Below are 19371 nucleotides of genomic sequence, written 5' to 3' on the forward strand. Positions count from 1 at the left end.
GGAAACCCCTTTTTCTGAGATTATGCCCTTTTGTCCTAGAATCTGCTGCAAGGAGAAAGAGCATTACGGCTCCACCCTGTCAGGTCCCTTAAAAAATGTGTATGTTTCAATAGGTTGCGCCTCATTCTTCCGAACTCAATTGAATGCAAGCCCAGCCTACTCAACCTCCTAACCTAAAATAGTCCCTCCATACCTTGCATGGACCTTCTGCCTTGTCTCCAATGCTAATATATCTTGCCTTGGCTAAGGGGCTTAAACCTGTTCAGTGTTTCAGCTGTGGCCTTGCTAGTGTCTTGTGTAATCCTAGCAAAACCAGCTTACTTTTATACTCTATCCCCTTTTTTAAATTCGTCATCAACATTCTATTTACCCTCCCTATTACTTGCTGAACTTGTGTGCTCGCTTTTTGTTGTTTATGTATGAGGTATCTCAAATCCCTCTGCTGCAGATTTCTGCAGTCTTTCTCCATTTAAATAATACTCAGTTCCTGTATTCTTACTGTCAAAGTGAATAATCTCAGATTTTTCTGCACTTTGTATTCCATCAACTAAAGTCTTGCCTGCTTAACCCCTGGTCTGATTGAACTACAACGCTTTCAAAATTGCGAAATTCTATTGTGTTGTAGTCACTCTTTCTTAGAGACTCCTTTTACGACAAATTATTAATTAGCGACATTTCTTGTACAAAGCCCTTTAATAGCAGTTTTGACCTGGAGGCCCGAATCTCCCAGTCTCAAATGAGTAATGTTGTCTGTTTCTTTTTTCACTTTTAAAAGCTACTTTCAAAACAACCACCAAATACTAGTTTTGACTGTTATTGCAGGTTTGTGAATAGAATAAGTTTTCATTGTCCTCTTACAGGGAAGCTAATCTAAATATGTGGTTTTAGTGAAGTTAAGGTTTCTTTTCGGGGGTGATATGAATTCAGACTTCCAAACATATTTAGACAAGAAAAAGTTCTCTCAAATTTTCCACTATGCCAATTCTGACCTGTGCTATGTTGATCTTGATAACATGAGATTGCTATTTGGAATATATAATTTTTGGCTGTTACAGCTGCAGGTTTTTTATTTGAGATTTTGACAAGTCCTCAAATGTTGTGTTTGCAGCTCATGTGAATACTAGAAAAGTAAAATTCTAGAGTTAAACCTGGATTGATGGACCATGAGCTGTCTTTTTGCAATTTGTTCACTATGATGGTCAATCACTTAACATATAATGGCCTGCCAATGTACAGAGAAACATTGATTAGCTGACATTCGATTAAATGAGTTTCAGATTATCCGAGCTAGATCGCAAGGTCCCGATACTTGGCTAACTGTTAGCTGGCATTCGACTAACCGAGTGAAATACTCCCTGCCCATGTCCTTTGGATAATTGAGGTTCCTCTGTACTTAAATGTTGATAATTTAGTAATTGCACACCAGGGAAACAACCAAACTATCTTAAACTATACAAGAACTATTTGAGATGCATAATTATTAATATCAGAAATAAGATCCAGCACTTCTCTTTTAACAACCTTAGAGACACAAACCTTAATAGAGGGCCACTCTGTTTCATACGAACACAGGAGTGGATTTTGTTCCTTGTTCTGTGTGCATGGCTCTGTATTTTCTGGCAAACTTCTGCATTCATTTGATGCTATATTTTCTATTTAATGTGTTTTAAAAAAAAATCTGAGAGCAGTCAGGAAGAGCTCGTAAATTTAGCAGCCTTGTAGATTTCTTTCTGCTTGACTTAAAGCTTTCTATGTCAGGTGTTTCTCTCCACTTCAAAATCATTCAGGGTCTCTTTCCTGACTGTGACACTACACTACTGATGATGTTAGAGTCCTTATCTTCGAATAATCTGCTTCTCTCTGAAAGAAACCTGCACACACTCTGACCTGGATGGCTTTCTCTTGCTAAAATTAATATTTTTCTGACTCCACCTTCTTCTGTCATAAGACACCCATAAAGCCCTTTTTCCCTCTTTTGTTTTCCAGAGTGCTGAGCGATTCTTCTCAAGTTTTCTTCAAGACATTTTAAATTGGGTGTAAACCAATTTATCTGTCACAAAACTCAAAAATAAAACCAAACTCTCTTCCCTTCTCAACACATATCGAAATGTTCAATCCATTTTAAGTTTGATTAATCAGGAATAATTTTATGTCTGAATACAAGTAGTAGCAGCAAAAGTTAACCATCCATCCCCTTGAGCCTGCTCTGCCATTTAGTAAGATCAAAGCTGATCTTTTGAGTTTTGAATTCCACATTCCTATCTACCAGTGATAATCCTTGATTACTTCTGCCCAACAATGATCTATCAACCTCTATCTTAAATATTCAATGTCCCATCACCTCCACTCTCTGAGGCAGAGTCACCCAACCCTCAAGGAGAAAAATAGTCCCTTCCTTTCTGTCCTGAAAGAGTGACCCCTAATATTAAAGCGGTGCCCCCTAGTTCTGGACTGACCCACAAGAGGAAAGATTGTCTCCATGTCCACCTGGTCAAGCTAATTATACACATCATCTACATTTCCATAAAGCCAATCAATGTCAGTCAAGGTGGTAGATGAGAATATGGAATTTGAAGCACAAGAGATCTACGATCTTATTGAATGATGAAGCAGATTCAAAAGGCCAAGTGGTCAATTTTTTTTGCTTTTTTTTTGTGTTTTTGTGTATAAAATGGACTGAACCAGGTATAACTTTAAAGTTTAATTTGTATTTATATATTGACAAGGGGAAACCGTTTTAGTTTTTACTTTTCTTTGAGTCTGAAATTGGTAGAGTGTTGTCTGGAAATGTTGTTTGCATGCCTGTAAATGAACCTTCAGTCATACACTGCTAAACTCTTGGGGAAACAAAACAAATCCAGTGTGTCCAATCTATCAACTTAAAACAACACATTCATTTCAGTTAGCAAATTATTAAACTTCTTCTGAGCCACCTCCAATGCATTTATGTCCCACAGTGGTACTTGTAATGTCACTGGACTAGTAATCCAGAACCCTGGGTTAACTAACATTCTTGAGATGTAGGTTCGAATCCCACCAGAGCAAATGATAAAATTTGAATTCACTAAAAATCCAGAATGAAAAGACAATCGTGTAACCAATCCAGATTTACAGGAAAGCCATCTTGTTCATTAGCTTCCTTTTTTTTAGGGAAGGGAAACTGCTATCTTTAGTTGATCTGGTCTGCATGTGACTCCAGATCCACAGTAATATGATTACCCAGAAGACAGTTAAGAGACAATTAGGAGTGGGTAATAAGTGATACACCTTTCCTCCTTGAAGTGTGGAACCAAAACTGCATGTGGTATTCACCAACACACTGTATAGTTGAAGCGTAAACATCCTTACTTTTTATGTTCAATTCTTATCTCATTAGCCACATTTTACTGTGGTGCTGTACCTACGTAAGATTGCTTTTGTGTCTCATGCACTAGGACACATCTATCCCTCCGAAACTCTGAATTCTGTATTTGTTTTCCACTTAAGTGTTTTCTTGCATCGCAATTGATCTACTGTTCCCCCTTCATTGAGCCTATCAATATCTGTCTGCAACCTCCTTATGTTTTCTTCACAATCTACTTTCCTACTAATCTTGGGTCATCTGTAAATTTAGCTACAATTCCTTCTCTTTCCTGGTCAGAGTCATTGATGTAAATTGTCAATATTTTTGAGGCCTCTGTGGAACTAGATTTATCACATCCTGCCAATCAGACAGAGCCATTTAGCATACTCTGTTTTCCAACAGCCAACTGATCTCCTATCCATGCCAACATACTCCCTACACTGACATTTTACTTTCTGCTGAAGCCCATGTAACAACTTAGCAAGCCATGTCTGGAAATCCAAGTACAGTACATATAGGATACCCTTTGTCAAACAATTCCAATAAATTGGTATGACTTGATTTCCCTTTGATAAAACCATGTTGACTGTTTCCAATTAAATGAGCTTTAAATGTGCAAGTATACTCCCTTTTAATGATTGATTACAACATCTTCCCCATAACAGACACCAAGCTAACTGGTCTTTAGTTTCCTGTTTTCTGCCTCCCTCTTTGATGACTCCTGAGGCTGATAGAAGCAAGTTTGGAAAATTAACACTAACAAATCTATTAGCTCACTAGCAAACCCTAAGATGAAATCCATCTGAGGACATGTAATCTTGCAGCTCTTGTCTGTTTGCTGAGTGTTACTTCCTTGCAATTGTGATTTCATCAAGCTCTTCTCTCCCTTCCACCTCTTGATTTACAGTTTCTGCAATGGTGCTTTTTATGCAGAATTGGCACTCCTCCTTTGCGCAATTATACACTTTTTTTCTTGAGTTATATGCGTTCTGTAACTTATTTAGTTATCCATAGCAGTGAGTCCTCACTTCTTTATGGTGGGAATATGCTTATTCTGAAATATCCCCTTAAATGTCTGTCACTGTGATTCTAATGGTCTTTCTCTTAGCCTGGTTATGTCAGCCAACTCAACTTTCCATTCTACTCTGGGCACAGCTAAACGGGGTCATTAATCATGAAATATTACACAATACCAAGTTACACATAACTTGCTCCCTGGTTGATTCCAGAATGTGGTTTAAGAATCTGCTGTAAGAAACTATTTCTGAAGCCTTCTATGAGCTCCTCACCCAGGCTTCTGCTACCCTTATGATTTTTTCCAGTTTATATGTTGATGAGACTGAACCATAATTATTGCTATTTCTTTTGAATAATTGTCCAATGCTTGAATACTTCGCCCCCATATTGTGGTAAGTGTCTAGGAGCCTGTAGGACACCTTTCAATAGTGATTTATTTCCTCAATTATTTTTCATAGTTACCCAAATGGATTCTCCCTCCTAATCTCTTGAACCAAGGTCATCAACTATTACAAATACCATCCTTGACTTTAGAGCTACTTATCACCCCTCAAAAAGAACAGGAAACTTGATGAAGTTTTAATACCCCTGACATTCAAGACCCTTGTTGCTCTGCAACCAGCTTTATGTAATGGATATAGGATTGTCCTTATTGACTTGAATGTGCGCTATCAATGTCTTCACTTCTTTATGATGCTAAGTGTATTCACAAAAACAGCCTATAGTTTTATTGTCTTGTCTCTGGAACATCTTGTTTTGATCGTTAATGTATCGCTAGGATTTTTCCCTCGCTGCCCTTTTGCTTTCATTCTATGACCCTTGGTTCTGTTCTCTTTTGTTTCCTTATTTCTTCTTTGAAAGAGCACATAGTCATACAGAATGGAAACACAGGGTTTGGTCCAACTCATCTATGCTGACCAGGTTTCCTAAACTGAGCTAGTCTCATTTGCTGGTGCTTTATCTGTTCTCTAAACCTTTCCTATTGCTATACCTGTCCAAGTGCCTTGTAAATGTTGAAATCATACTCGTCTCTACAATTTCCTCTGGCAGCTCGTTCCATATACGCACCACCCTCTGTGTGACCCAGTTGCCCCTCTGGTTCCTTTTCAAATCTTTCCCCTCCCACCTTACACCAATGCCCTCTAGTTTGGAATCCCCTACTGTGGGGAAAAGACCTTGCCTATTCACCTTATCTATGCATCTCATGATTCTAAAAAACTTGAGGTGACCAGTCAGCCTTCCGAATCTACGAAATAAAAACCGAAAGAACTGTGGATGTTCTAAATGAGAAATGAAGGCAGAAGTTGCTGGAAAAGCTCAGCAGTCTGGCAACATCTGTGGAGAGAAATCAAAGTTAGTGTTTCTGATCCAATGACCCTCCCTCAGAACACCAGAGGCAGGGTTACCGGACCCGAAATGCTAACTTTGATTTCCCTTCATAGCTGCTGCCTGACCTGCTGAGGTTTTCCAACAACCTCTTTTTGTTCCCAAATCTATTTGTCTGCCTTATATCGGTGAAGAAACTTGGGATAGTTATTTTAGAGATGCTGCATAAAAATGCTTTGTTAAATAATTTAATAAACAATTACATTGATAATGTGAAAGAACTGGCATTTATGTACCTCCTGACACAAGCTCAAGCTGTGACAAAAGTATTTTACAGTCAAACTGCTACTTGAAGTAGTCATTGTTGCAATACAGGAAACACAACTGCCACAGTGCGCACACTGGTTCCACTTGTAGTAGCGAGACAAGGACTAGACCAGGGCTTCCCAAAGTTGGGGCCAGGATCCCAAGTGGGATAATGAACTGAAATATTGGAATGATATGCTCTGAGATAGCAATGGCTGCCATAGGACACTGCCTAAATTGAAATACCTTCAACCCTGCTGGATCCACTCAGTCGCCACTCCCTCTTCTCAATTCTTCCTGAAGAGTTGTAACAATGTTCAAGCATCTTTCCACATTTGGTCTCTTGCTCCAAACTTCCAAATAATAATAATCATCATCATCATATCATAAACCTTCATCATTAAAGGATGCAGTGCACTGACTATTTCTAAATAATTATAGCATTTCCAAACATATTCTGGTGTTGATTAGCAGAGACAAATTTGTTGTGCATCTCCACAGAATACTATGTCCATCTTCATGGCGAAGATTCATAAAATTCTCAGCTTGCGATTGTGCTTGGCAATTAGGAAATGTGCTCTGTATCCTCCTTCGTCATTCTCAACATACCTCCTGAACACTTAAAGTTTAGCATTAGTGTTAGTCTGGGAGCAAGCTTGAGGAGTAGTACTTGCTTGAAAACAAAGAATGCAAAAGGGATAACTTTAAATTACGAAGCTGGCATGGATGAAGGTACTTAGATCTTACAATTGACTCATGAATAATAATTATAATTATGCACAAGAGTGTTACTTTTCCCAGACGTAAAATGCTCCTAGAGTGTTTTAATAGCAGTGGCAATCTTGTTGTAATGTTCCCCCCTCAATAATTGTTCTGAGGTTATTTGGGCATAATCTCTGAAAGGATAAAGCAATTGACCTTAATCCCAGTGCAAAGTGCATTGAAATCTTCTGTTGTGAATTGAATAGGTTCTTGCCTACGGTGGTTATATCTGCTGATCCCTTAAAGCTCTCATTGCCTCCTGGTCTATATGTATGGGCTCTATGAATTGGCTTTGAAATGAAGGGAACCTTTTCCGATACCTTTTCATTGACTTGAGGCTTGATAAAGTTGCTGCTCGTGAACGAGGTTATGATTTTGTACAATAACGAAAGGTGACATGCAGAATGCTGAAGTGAATAGGGTTTCCATGTAAGCCAAATGGCTCAGTTAACTCTGTGCGCTAGTGACAGCATCACATTGCTTCAAGGCTCTGCTTTGGAATTAAATGCTGAGCACTGCTAGATACTAGGCATTGCAGTGAAGCTGATTTTTTTTTGTCAGCAAATGGGATCTGCAAGTTAATTGGTGTTTCTGCAGGCTTCTGGCTGTGAAATGAAATTGGAAGCCCTTTAGCCACATGGAAAAGCAGGACCTGAATACAAATGTCACGAGTTACTGTCTGAAGCTGACTGTGAGATGAACGCTTTCTCACTCTGAAGATAGTCTGTTTATAGATGATTTGACTATGGGGATTACGTTTTGAGGCAGAATTCCCCATTTATCATGAACAAGGGCATGCTACATTCTGATGTCCTTGTGCCAAGATAAATAAAATCATTTAAACCTTTTTCGTTTTGACAAAAATAAACCTTCTGTATAGTGGTAGATTCAGAATTTTCATGAAGAAACATCTAGTGAAAGAGTTAAATAAAAAATGCATTTAAAATGTCACTGCAAAAGAACTATTTGTTGCTGTAGTGTAGTATGGAAGATTCATTATATTTGTCATTCCTAAGAGCAGATCCTGTTACCAAAGCTGGGCCATTCTCATGACAGCCTAATAAAGCTGAAACTCTTAAATTAAATCCCTGATGCTTAATCTGATGAAACCACTGAGGTAGAAGAATATTAGATGAGTGTCTGCTATACTTCAGAGTGATGGGCCCCCAAACAGCTTGTCAACACAGGGATTACAATAACAAATTTAATGGTAGGCTAACTCTGCCTTAACAAATATTGGAAACTCCAACCAAGATCCCATCTTCAGGATACATTCCTCAATTTTCACTTGCTTTTTATTTTAACTGTGAACTGACCTCATTTGAAGAGTATTCAATAGTTTTATATTTTAACAGTTCACAGCAGACACAAACCATAAGCAGTTTTTGATCTGATTTCACATAATCTGTGTTTGTCAGTTCTCATTTTTCTTCAGCCAAACAGTTGCTTGATAACTTGGATAAATTGTTTTGATTTGATTTTGCATCGTAGAACAAAGAGCAATTATATTTGTTTATTTGTGACTCTCCTCCACCCACTTCGTCCCTCCTTGCGAACCAAGCCCCTGACTACAATGGTTCAAAACTAACAGGAAATATTTGTGTGAAAATGTATTTAGATGCCGCATTCAAAAATATTTCATGAAGTCCTTTAATTTACTTCAACTTGGGTTGTTTTTTAATGCAGTTATGTAGTCTGCTTTTCAACAAATGAAAAGTGTAGTTTGGAAAAGGGCAATGATTCCCACTTGCCTTCGATAGCCCAGGTAATCTATTGCATTAATCAGGCAGCCACTGTAAAATGCACAGGGAGTGATTAAAGTATCATACACAATACAATCAGCTTGAAGCAGATGTCAAGACCAATACATCAAAGTTTAATTCAATAATGGAGTGAATTAGGACAAAAAAATCAAACATTCAGTCATCTGAGGACCCTGAGTCCATACCATGACACTCGTCTGAGAGAAGGCTGTATGCTGAGGGCTTGTCTGCTGCACATGATCAAGCTTTGTCTTTGAAGAAAATGTAAATTGTATAATTACCCGGAATGGTGACCTATTGTTAGTGGGCAGCGTTTGCAGTATTTCAACTAAACTGTTGTGTGAGTGGATAGTTACCCTGAAGCCTTTTTTCAATAAATTTGTACATCGTTTGATATCAAGTTGCTGGCAGAATTATTGGGAACTGAAATGCTGCAAATACTATCAGGTTCGTGGATTCCTGAATTAAACCACATTACTGCATGGTATTACAGTTGAAACTTCTCTATTCGTAAATGGAACTTTAACTCAAAATACAAGAGAAACTCATTGCCCAGTTCATGCCACCTGTTATGTGGTGCTGTGTGACATGATCAACACCAAGATGCATCTGACTCCAAATCCTCTACACCACTGAGATGACGCTCAGTGGTTAGCACTGCTGCCTCACAGCAGCAGGGTGCCAGGTTCAATTCCAGCCTCGGGTGACTGTGTGGAGTTTGCATGTTCTCCCATGTCTGCGTGGGTTTCCTCCAGGTGCTCCGGTTTCCTCCCCCATTCCAAAGATGTGCAAGTTAGGTGAATTGGCCGTGCTAAATTGCCCATAGTATTAGGTACATTAGTCAGAGGGAAATGGCCCAGGTGGGTTACTCTTTGGAGGGTTGGTGAGGACTTGTTGGGACGAAGGGCCTGTTTCCACACTGCAGGGAATCTAATTCCATTGCCTACCTTTGCCATTTGTGATTAAACTATTCAAATATTTTTGTAGAGGAACCTCGATTATCTAAACGTGATGGGCGGGCACTATTTCGTTCGGATAATCAATTATTCGGTTAATCGATTAAATGCCTTTCCTCTGGGGCTCGGAGTTTTTAAAGTCTGCTTCCCGTTCAGGGGACTGCAGCAGCACAGTGTTTGAAACCCCGCCCCTGACACCCCACCCCCAACAAACCCTATGCAACACTGCTCCTCGCCCCTAACCCCATCCAACACTGCCCTCCTGGCTCCCCAACCCTGTGCACCCCTGCCCCCTCTCCGAGGCAGCCAGACTGTACACCAACAACAAGACTGCTGCCGCTGCCTTTGTGGGGTAAGTTGCCAAATAGTGCGTGCATACGCACAACATTTTACTGCAACTTTTTGACTGATTCTACCTTTGCCCAGTACAGGGCAATGTTGGAGAGATTATCGAGGGAAGGGGGGGTTTAGGGTGCATGCCTGTGTAGAACTCCAGGAAAGTGTGGAGAGAGAGAGAGAGGGGGGAGGTCAGTCATTTGGCGACTGTGCCTGTGTAATCACTGTAAACAAAAGATGCGATCTTTGATATAATGTTTCCATCGGGACTTGGAGATCTCCTTCGGATAATTGGTATTCGGATAATCGAGGTTCCTCTGTATTGGCTTGTTGCCTCCAAGACTGTGACTCGAGGTCACTCCAGACAGTTTCCAGCTCATTTGAGCTCTGCCTGTGTCTCATCCCAAACCAAACCAACTCTATCATATATGTCTTTGCTGACCTGCATTTATCACTTGCCTTATTATTTTAAACACCGGGACCAGGCCTGCAACAGCAAAATACAGCCAGTGGTACAGGAGAGCTTGTCAATTCAGGTAATAGTTTCAAATGTGTGACTGGTTGTAACTAAGCAATTGACAAATCACACAATTTTGATCTGCTTGTAAACTTTATTGGAATTAATTATTGTTGAAATGGAAGGGTTATCACAATCTTTTAAAAACCTTTTTAGCAGCATGTTTGTTTTTTGTGTCTTTTCCTCTGGTAACAGAAGCTGAACTAACATTTCTCTGGAGCTTTCCTATACATCAGTTGTAATTTATTCGTACTGTTTCCCCAGTGGCATGAATATGAAATTGCATAGCGCTGTGTGAGTTAGTATCCAGTTATTTAATGGGAAATATGATATTTGCATACTTACACTAAAGAATCTCTTATGTACCAGTCAAACATAATTTGAATTCTTTATAAATTATCCTGGATATAAAACTAAATAGTGTTGTTAGACTTTGAGTTCAACTGTATGGTTCAAGGTAGCCAAGCATGTTATGACTATGAATCAAATGGAAGTTTGTTTTCCACCAGAATTATACTTTGTATTGGATGATCAAAATCTGTTGGCTCTATTTCGTCATAAATCCATTAAGACCATGAAGCACAACTTCGTCACTGCATCTCCCTCATTCCCCCAAGTTTCTGTTTAGGCAAGAGAAGTGCATTTTAGCCACACACCGGCTGCAGTAGTAATTGGTATGTGGTTGCGACAGTCCATCTAAATTTGTGGCAGTTGTAGCCTTAAATAGGTGTGTATTAGCAGTGTGTGATCCGCACATTGTCAAGCATGGATTAATTATTTAGAAGCATGCGTGCTGTGGTGAGTGGGGGAAGGGGTATGAGCCAAGAGCTGCACTATCCATCTTCCTGTCTCTCAAAATTGACACTTGTGCATTTTTTTTCATTACTTTTGAATTGCAAGCCTGAATTGAGCTGCAGGCTCCAAAATCATTCTGCAGTAGATGAATGTAATGCTTTTATTCATAAAAGTTTGCTTGCTGAGGCCCACAGTTTTGCACACCTGTGCAAACACGCGTTGCTAACCAGGCAACAATTAATGAAGAGTGTGTAAAAATGATTAATTTTAGACCTTGTTTGGAGCCATTTATTGTGAGGTTGACCAATGGCTCAAAAATTGATATTTATTGTTCATTGTAATAGCAAATTATTCTGACTACATGTTATCTTTGTTTCTGCGCAAGACCACTTCATGGTATTTAGTTTGGAATTATATTATGTTCAACACTTTCTGCCCTGATGGCTTCATGTTGTGATAAGGTGGGCATTGGACAGGAACTAAGTTGTGAAAACCACATCTGACACTTAATACCAGTGTTTCTGTGGTCTGACCAAAACATATTTTTTCATTCACTACTAGGTTTCACTGGCTAGGCAAGGTTTTTTCCATAGTTGCTCTTGACGAGGTAGTGGTGATCTGCTGCCTTGACCAACTGCAGTCAATGTGCTGTGTAAGGGTACCCATGCTACTGTTAGTGTCTGACCTGGTAAAGCTGAAGAAATAGCTGTGTATTTCCAATTTGGAATGATGTGTGGCTTGCAAGGAACTTGTAGATAATGCTGTTGCCATGTATCTACTGATCTTGCCTTCTAGACGGAAGGTTATGGGTTTGGAAGGTGATGTCTTACGAATCTTGGGACTTTCTACAATGTATCTTGTGAATGATGCACAACATGTTACTGCTTTGCCCTGGGTAGGGTCAAGCTTAGAGTGTTTGAACCATGTTTGCAATGAGGTCAGGAGCTGAATGATCATGGCAAGTTTTTTAAAATTCATTCATGTGACTTAGGTATTGCTGTCTGGCTAACATTTATTGTCCGTCCCTAGTTGCCCTTGAGAAGGTGTTAGTTAGCTACCACCTTGAGGCACTGCAGTCCATGTTGTAGGTTTTCCCATCATGCCATTAAGGATGGAATTCCAGGACTTTGTGACCCAGGCACAGTGAAGGGATGTTGATAACATTTCCAAGCCAGGATGGTGAGTAGCTTGGAGGGGAACTTGCAGCTTGTGATATTTCTCTTGCCCTTCTAGATGGAAGTGGTCATGGGTTTGGAAGATTCTGTCTGAGATCTTTGGTTTTTTTTGGGGTTCATCTTATAGATAGGTCACACTACTGCTGAGTGTTGGTGGTGGTGGATTGGTTGCTTGTGGATGTCGTAAAGGTACAACTATGTAAACAGATTATGAAAAGACTTAGAGCAATAGGGTGGTGGTGATAGGAGAATAAAACTTTTCCCAACATTGACTGGGATTTACTTAGAGCAGAGTTTGTAAGGAGAATCCAGGAGGGTTTCCTCGAGTGGTATGTAATTAGTCCAATTTGGGAAGGGCCATACTGGACCTGCTGTTGGGGAATGAGACTGGCCAGGTGGTTGAAGTTTCAGTAGAAGATTACTTTGGGCATAGTGATCACAATTCCATAAATTTTAGAATACTCATGGACAAAGATGTGAGTGGTCTTAAAGAAAAAGTGCTAAATTGGGGAAAGGCCAACTATAACAAAATTCAGTAGGAGCTGGGGAATGTAGATTGGGAGCAGCAGCTTGAGGGTAAATCCACATTTGATATGTGGGCGGCTTTTAAAGAGAGGTTGATTAGAGTTTAGGAGAGCTATGTTCCTGTGAAAATGAGGGATAGAAATGGCAAGGTTAGGGAACCATGGATGACAGGTGAAATTGAGACTAGCTAAATGGAAAAATTAAGTGTGCATACGGACAAAGGCAAGTTATGCATGGAGTCAGAAAATGGATGAGATTCTGAGTTATTTGCATCAGTATTCACCAAGGAGAGAGACATGACTGATGTTGAGGTTAGGGATAGATATTTGATTAGGTTAAGTTGGCATCAGAAGGGAGGAAGTGTTGGGTATTCTAAAAGGCATTAAGGTGGACAAGTCCCCAGGTCCGGATGGGATCTATCCCAGGTTACTGAGGGAAGGGAGAAAGAAAACAGCTGGCCCTTAATAGATCTTTGCAGTATCCTTGAACACTGTTGAGGTCCCGGAGGACTGCTAATTACTAATGTTGTCCCCTTTTTTAAGAAGGGTAGCAGGGATAATCTAGATGGTAATACACTGGTGGACCTGATATCAGTGATTGGGAAGCTGTTGGAGAAGATACTGAGGGATAGAATCTATTCCCATTTGGAAGAAAATGGGCTTATCAGTGATAACCTTATCTGCACAAAATCATTTTGGCTATGTCTTACCAACTTAATAGAATTCTTTTGAGGAAGTGCCAAAGTTGGTTAGTTGAGGGAAGGGCTGTAGATATCATTTACAAGGCCGTCACTAAGGCATTTGACCCCATGCGACTTCACCTTCTCCGTGGAAGGCTGCTAAAGAAGATGAAGTTGCATGGGATCTAGAGTGTTCTAGCTAGATGGATGGAGAATTGGCTGGGCAACAGGAGATAGAGTAGTCGTGTAAGGGAGTTTCTCAAAATGGAGATCTGTGACCAGTGGTGTTCCACAGGGTTCTGTGCTGGGACCATTGTTTGTGATATGCTTAAATGATTTTGGAGGAAGCTATAAGTTGTCCAATTCGCATGTTTGCAATGATACTAAGATTGGTGGAACAGCAGGTAGTGAACGTGACTGTCAGAATACTGCCTAATATAAATAGATTGGAAAGTTGGGTAGAAAAATGGCAGATGGAGTTAAATCTGAGTAAATGTGAGGTGATGCAGTTTGGAAGATTCAATTCAAGAGCAAACTAAACAGTAAATGGAAAAATACAGAGATCTGGGTGTTCAGGTCATTATTCACTAAAGGTGGCAACACAGGTCAATAGAGTGGTCAGGAAGGCATACGCCATGCTTTCCTTCATCGGATGGAGTATTGAATACAAGAGTTGAAAGGTCATATTACAGTTGTATCAGACTTTGGTTTGGCCACGTTTGAAATACTGTGTACAGTTTTAGTCACCACATATCCAAAAGAATGTGACTGATTTGGAGAGGGTGCAGAGGAGGTTCACCAGGATGTTGCCTGGTATGGAGGGTGCTAGCTATGAAGAGAAGTTGAGTAGATTAGGATTATTTTCATTGGAAAGACGGAGGTTGGGTTGGGGGTGGACTTGATTTAAGGTCTACAAAATCATGAGCAGTATAGACAGGATGGATAGCAAGAAGTTTCTTCCCCAGAGTAGGGGATTCCATTATTAGGGGTCACTGGTTCAAAGTGAGGGGGGAAAGTTTAAACGAAATACGTGTGTAAAGTTCTTGACGCAGAGGGTGGTGGGTGCCTGGAACACATTGCCAGCAGAGATGTTAGATGCAGGCACAATAGTATTGTTAACGCAGTTGTTAGGCAGATACATAAATGGGTAGGGAGCAAGAGGATAGGTGACTGGTTTAGATGGAAGATCTGGATCAGTGCAAGCTTGGAGGGCTGAAGGGCCTGTACCTGTGCTGTAACTTTGTTTTTTGTGTCAATCAAGTAAACTGTTTTGCGCTGGATAGTGTCAAGTGCCTGTTTGTTGGACTGTTTGCCTGTAAATAACACTTCAAGCTGTTTAACTGCTTTCAACAAAGTGCGGCCTACATAGAGTATTGCTCAAGAACTGATGGTTTTTGATGAGATGTATCCGTATTCTGCAGTCCTGTTTTTAAAAGGATCCATTGACATTGCGAGATGAGACAAATTCACTTTATTTTCAAACCCTGTGGAATTTCTCGGTTGCTGTGGTGTTGCTTGTCATAGCTGTCAAAATTTGATCAGAGTTTTCTAAGCAGATTGGTTGATTGGTCTGAAGTTTATTCCAATAGGAGTTCTTAATTACAAAGCTAAGAAAAGCTTTATTATAGAACATCAACCATGCACACACATGTCACATCTTTATCACTGAATTACATAATTAATGATGGAAAAATAAGCTAGAAGTACATTGTTTAATTTCTGGTGAATACAGTGTGGTGAATGTATATGCTGCGTGCACCCTCTTAACTTTATCAGAAGCTTTACGCACTGAGATTTCTGTCGGCCTTGTGTTTATTTAGCATACTTGCTCTGTAAAAATGATATTCTAATAGCTGGTTAAATTCCAGTTATGAGACCCTTTTATCATGAGTTAATCACAATTGAGAAATGAAAAATGCCAAATACTAAAAGGCCTTTTTGCTATTTATGTAAATTGGCACTATGACTGGAGACTATTTGCTCTCAATATTTATTAATGTTGATGAAAATTTAAATTTCCAGTTTGTGTTTCAAAATTGAGATTTTGTTGGCATCATTTTAATGCCTGTCTGTTTTTGCTTTCTTAGGTGCTCTGTGGATGTGTATAGTCTTAAATCCCCATTGCAAGCCTGAACAGAAAGCAGGTTGGCTAAAGCAGCTCAAAAAATGGAACTGTGTTGATGTTTGTCCCTGGGAGGATGGAAACCATGGCAATGAGCTGCCCAATTTAACCAATGCTTTGCCTCAGGGTGCAAATGCTAACCAAGGTGAGGAATAATTTAAGGACTTATTCTCCAGTCGATTATAATGCAATAGTACTCTTTCTGGTTGTTCTGCAACTTAGTGTTGTTTGGTGCTGATGGTAGGAATCGAGATGCAAATGGAATGGTCTGACTTCTCAAGGGCAGTTAGAAAGCTACATCAAATGCTGTCCTTGACAGTGGTACTTGCATATTATGAAGCAATATATTTATAATGTTGTATGTCAAGCTGGGACTCCTTCCCCTAGTATACAAAGGTACATAATTGTTGGAGGATTTCGCTAAAGTAAATAAGGAAACAATGTTTTCATGGGCTAGTAAGTAGCTGAAGGACAGGAGTGTAAAGTTATTACCAAAAGGGTGCAGTTGGCATTATTTATTATATATTTACTTAGAGGAAATGGAATGCATCCTAGAAATGTGGGTGTAAACAAACACCAAACTATTATTTAAATGCACAGTGGATACATTTTTAAAAATGAAGTTGATGGAGGTGTAAGGGAAAAAAGGTTTGAGTAAAAAAAACTATAGGTATAGATTTAAAAACTCAAAACTACGAACAAGTTTTCATATCTCTTCTGGAGGTTCAAGTTTAAACTTTTGTACAACTGAGATAAACAGACCATGACTGTCTCAAATTTAATTACAGCTGAAGGAAAATTATTTTATTGAAGTAATTTTCCATTTTGGTAATGACTAAAACTGGAATGATTGTAATTTGTGATATTTGATTGTTGTTAAGTTTAGAGTTTTTAAGAATGTGTGGAACATCCAACACTTAGAAATTTGGTTTTGTTTTATGTGAAGTAACTTTCACATCATTGTTTCATAGACCATGAAAAGATTTTTTTGCAACTAGGAGCAGGAGATCTCTTGATTCAGTGGAGCTCCTGGTAATGTGCAATCTGCTCAATTTGCAGAAGAGTGCAAATGCCGCAGTACCAGCAGCTGCAGAGAAACAAAAATCAAGTTGTCATTTTCAGCATTTATTTTTCCTGAATGCTAGGAAAACCAGTGTAAGAGTATAAAACATAGCAACTAGAAGAGGCCATTCAGCCACTGGAGTCATTCTGTTTGTGCTTAATCTAATCTCAACTTCATAGAGTCATTTATCAACTTGTTCTGCAGCCCTTGATATATTTAGCTAGAAGACTATCTAGATCTTGAAATTCTCAAGGATCTCTGCATCCTGCCTTTGGGAGACTCCAGTTTCATATTTCTGGGGCTGAGAAAATGCTATGGATTTCTCACCTAAATGACCTACCTGAACCTGAATATTCTGTTCCTTTCTTGATTGTCCCAACGGTGGCAATCGTTTCTCTATCGTTGCTGTGTTGATTTCTCTTAACCTTTTGAACTTCTCCCAACTGGAATGGCTCTGTACAGCTGAAGAGGCTCTTCCCATTTTTTAATCCAGCCTCCTTAGAATTAGGTCTAGTGTTTCAGCAGTTTCTTTGATTACTCTTTTATTTTTTTTTAAAACCTATAAACCAAATTCTGAGACTTGTGTGCATAGGCACCATTGCTCCTCACAGCTCCTGTTCTTTGTTAAGCACATATCTTCGATTTCTTTCAATTCTACTTAGTGGATGACCTTTCCACTTTCTTGCATTGAGTATTATCTCCCACTTAAGCCCACTCACTTGATCTATGTATCTTTGTAACTATCTGTTTCCATCTTCACCACTCTCTTCTAACCTAGATAAAAAGCTTGATTCTCATCAGAGCTGTCTCTTGCACATTACATTATAGTGCTGAGTACAGGCTGCAGCAGCTAGTGGGCTACATATGCTTACTTACATCTGTCAGGATGCCCCAAGCCTACTTCGTGTCCATGAATTATGTTTTAATGTATGAAATTCTAGTGGAATTGCTTGGCATGTGCGTATTATTCTGTCTGTATGTTCACAATGCAGTTTGACGTGTTGTTAAGAGAAAGGCGTAGAGACCACAGTGATTTACACAGAAGTGAATTCTGTTAGCTGCTGCTTTTGTGTTTTTCTTTTAACAATGGAAACAATTGACATATCTTTCTCAAATCACTGACAGATACTGCAAATAGGCCTCATCGGACTGTGTTCACACGCGCCATTGAGGCATGTGATCTCCACTGGCAGGACAACCATTTACAGCACATTATCAGCAGTGACCTCTACACAAACTACTGTTACCATGGTGATGGTGAAAATTCACTATTTGACTCTCATGGTTGGCCCCTATGGCATGGTAAGTGGCTAAACCAGAAATACATTTGCATGCCTTGTGATTTTGTCCAGTTTTTCTGTTACTTGAGGCCTGACTGTGAATACAATGCCTGTTTTTAACTGCGGCTCCATTAATATGGAGCTTCTGCCAGGATCTGAATCGTTGTTCGATGGAGTCATTGCACTAATTTTTTTCTCTTTTTTACAATTCCCTGCACTCCCTTGGAATTATAGAGCACGTCCCTACAGCTTGTGCTCGGGTAGATGCATTGCGGTCCCATGGATATCCCAGAGAAGCGTTGAGACTAGCCATAGCAATTGTCAATACACTGAGGCGACAGCAACAAAAACAGCTCGAAATTTTTCAGGCACAGAGGAAAGGTAAGCAGAGTAACATTGTAACTTCCATATTTCAAATATCCACTTTGATCACAATTTCATGTTTTCAGTTCAGGTGTGACTGTAGCCTTGGTAAACTAGCCCCTCCTTGTCCTTCTCAATAGTGTTTGATCCGATTGACTACACCATCCTCGTTTCAGTGCCTCATGTTCATTCTCTATGAATGGTTAGATGCTGAAGCAGACTGCAGCCTTGGTATCATATTTCACTTTCAGCCATGTACACTTCTGTCAGCGGGTCTGTGAATTCCAACTCAGTAACATCACCCAACTCAACCCCCGCATTACTTCCACTATCACTGAATTCCTTATTCATGCCTTCAGTATCACTCCACTTGCCTACTCTCATACTTTGCCGGTCAGCCTGTGTAAACTTGACTTTATTCCAGAAACTGATATTGGCTCATGCCTAGTCCCCTTCTACTCACCAGTGCTTTTTGACCTGCAGTGACTCCTGTTCTGATAATACTTCAATTTTAAAATGTTTACCCTTGTTTTCAGATCCCACTATGGCCTCATGTCCTCACTCTTGCTGTCTCAGTCATCTCCTCAAACCTTACAGCTTGCTTAGATCTCTGTGTTCCTCTAATGTTAGCAACGTGGAATGTGAATTCTGATCTCTCCATCATTGGCAATTGTGTCAAAGAATTCCTGAGATTAAGACTATCACTAAACCTCTCCATCTTACTACCCCGTCTCTTCGGTTTGTGGTGATTTCCATAATATTCCCTCAAGTGGCTCAGTGTCAGATGGTGTTTTATGCTCCAACTGAAGACTTGGAGTGCTTTTTCACATTAAAGGCACTTTTGAATGGTTTGTCATTTTGAGAAAGGGTTCAATTTTATTATTTATATTATTGGATGAAGTGGATTTGAAGAAGGCTGTCTTTTCCACTGATCCCCTGCGGATGCTAAAGCAGACAAATTAGAGACAGTTCTTTTGTTATCTATTTTAGTAATATGAACTCTCAGTTCTAATTTATAGTACAATTCAAGTGCAGGAACCTAG

The 19371-nt window shown here is 39.6% G+C and overlaps 1 protein-coding gene across 1 annotated transcript in view; it reads left to right on the top strand.

The window, feature by feature from the left end:
• Positions 1–19371, top strand: part of LOC132815039 (zinc finger SWIM domain-containing protein 6) — a 195608-nt gene that overhangs the window by 136639 nt on the left and 39598 nt on the right. Inside the window, exons 5-7 of the mRNA XM_060823703.1 lie at positions 15588–15767; positions 17811–17987; positions 18200–18346. Coding sequence (XP_060679686.1) covers positions 15588–15767; positions 17811–17987; positions 18200–18346 — 504 coding nt within the window. The remainder of the gene's footprint in view (positions 1–15587; positions 15768–17810; positions 17988–18199; positions 18347–19371) is intronic.

This window comes from Hemiscyllium ocellatum, chromosome 1 (assembly GCF_020745735.1).
Source record: "Hemiscyllium ocellatum isolate sHemOce1 chromosome 1, sHemOce1.pat.X.cur, whole genome shotgun sequence".
NCBI classification, from domain to species: Eukaryota; Metazoa; Chordata; class Chondrichthyes; order Orectolobiformes; family Hemiscylliidae; genus Hemiscyllium; species Hemiscyllium ocellatum.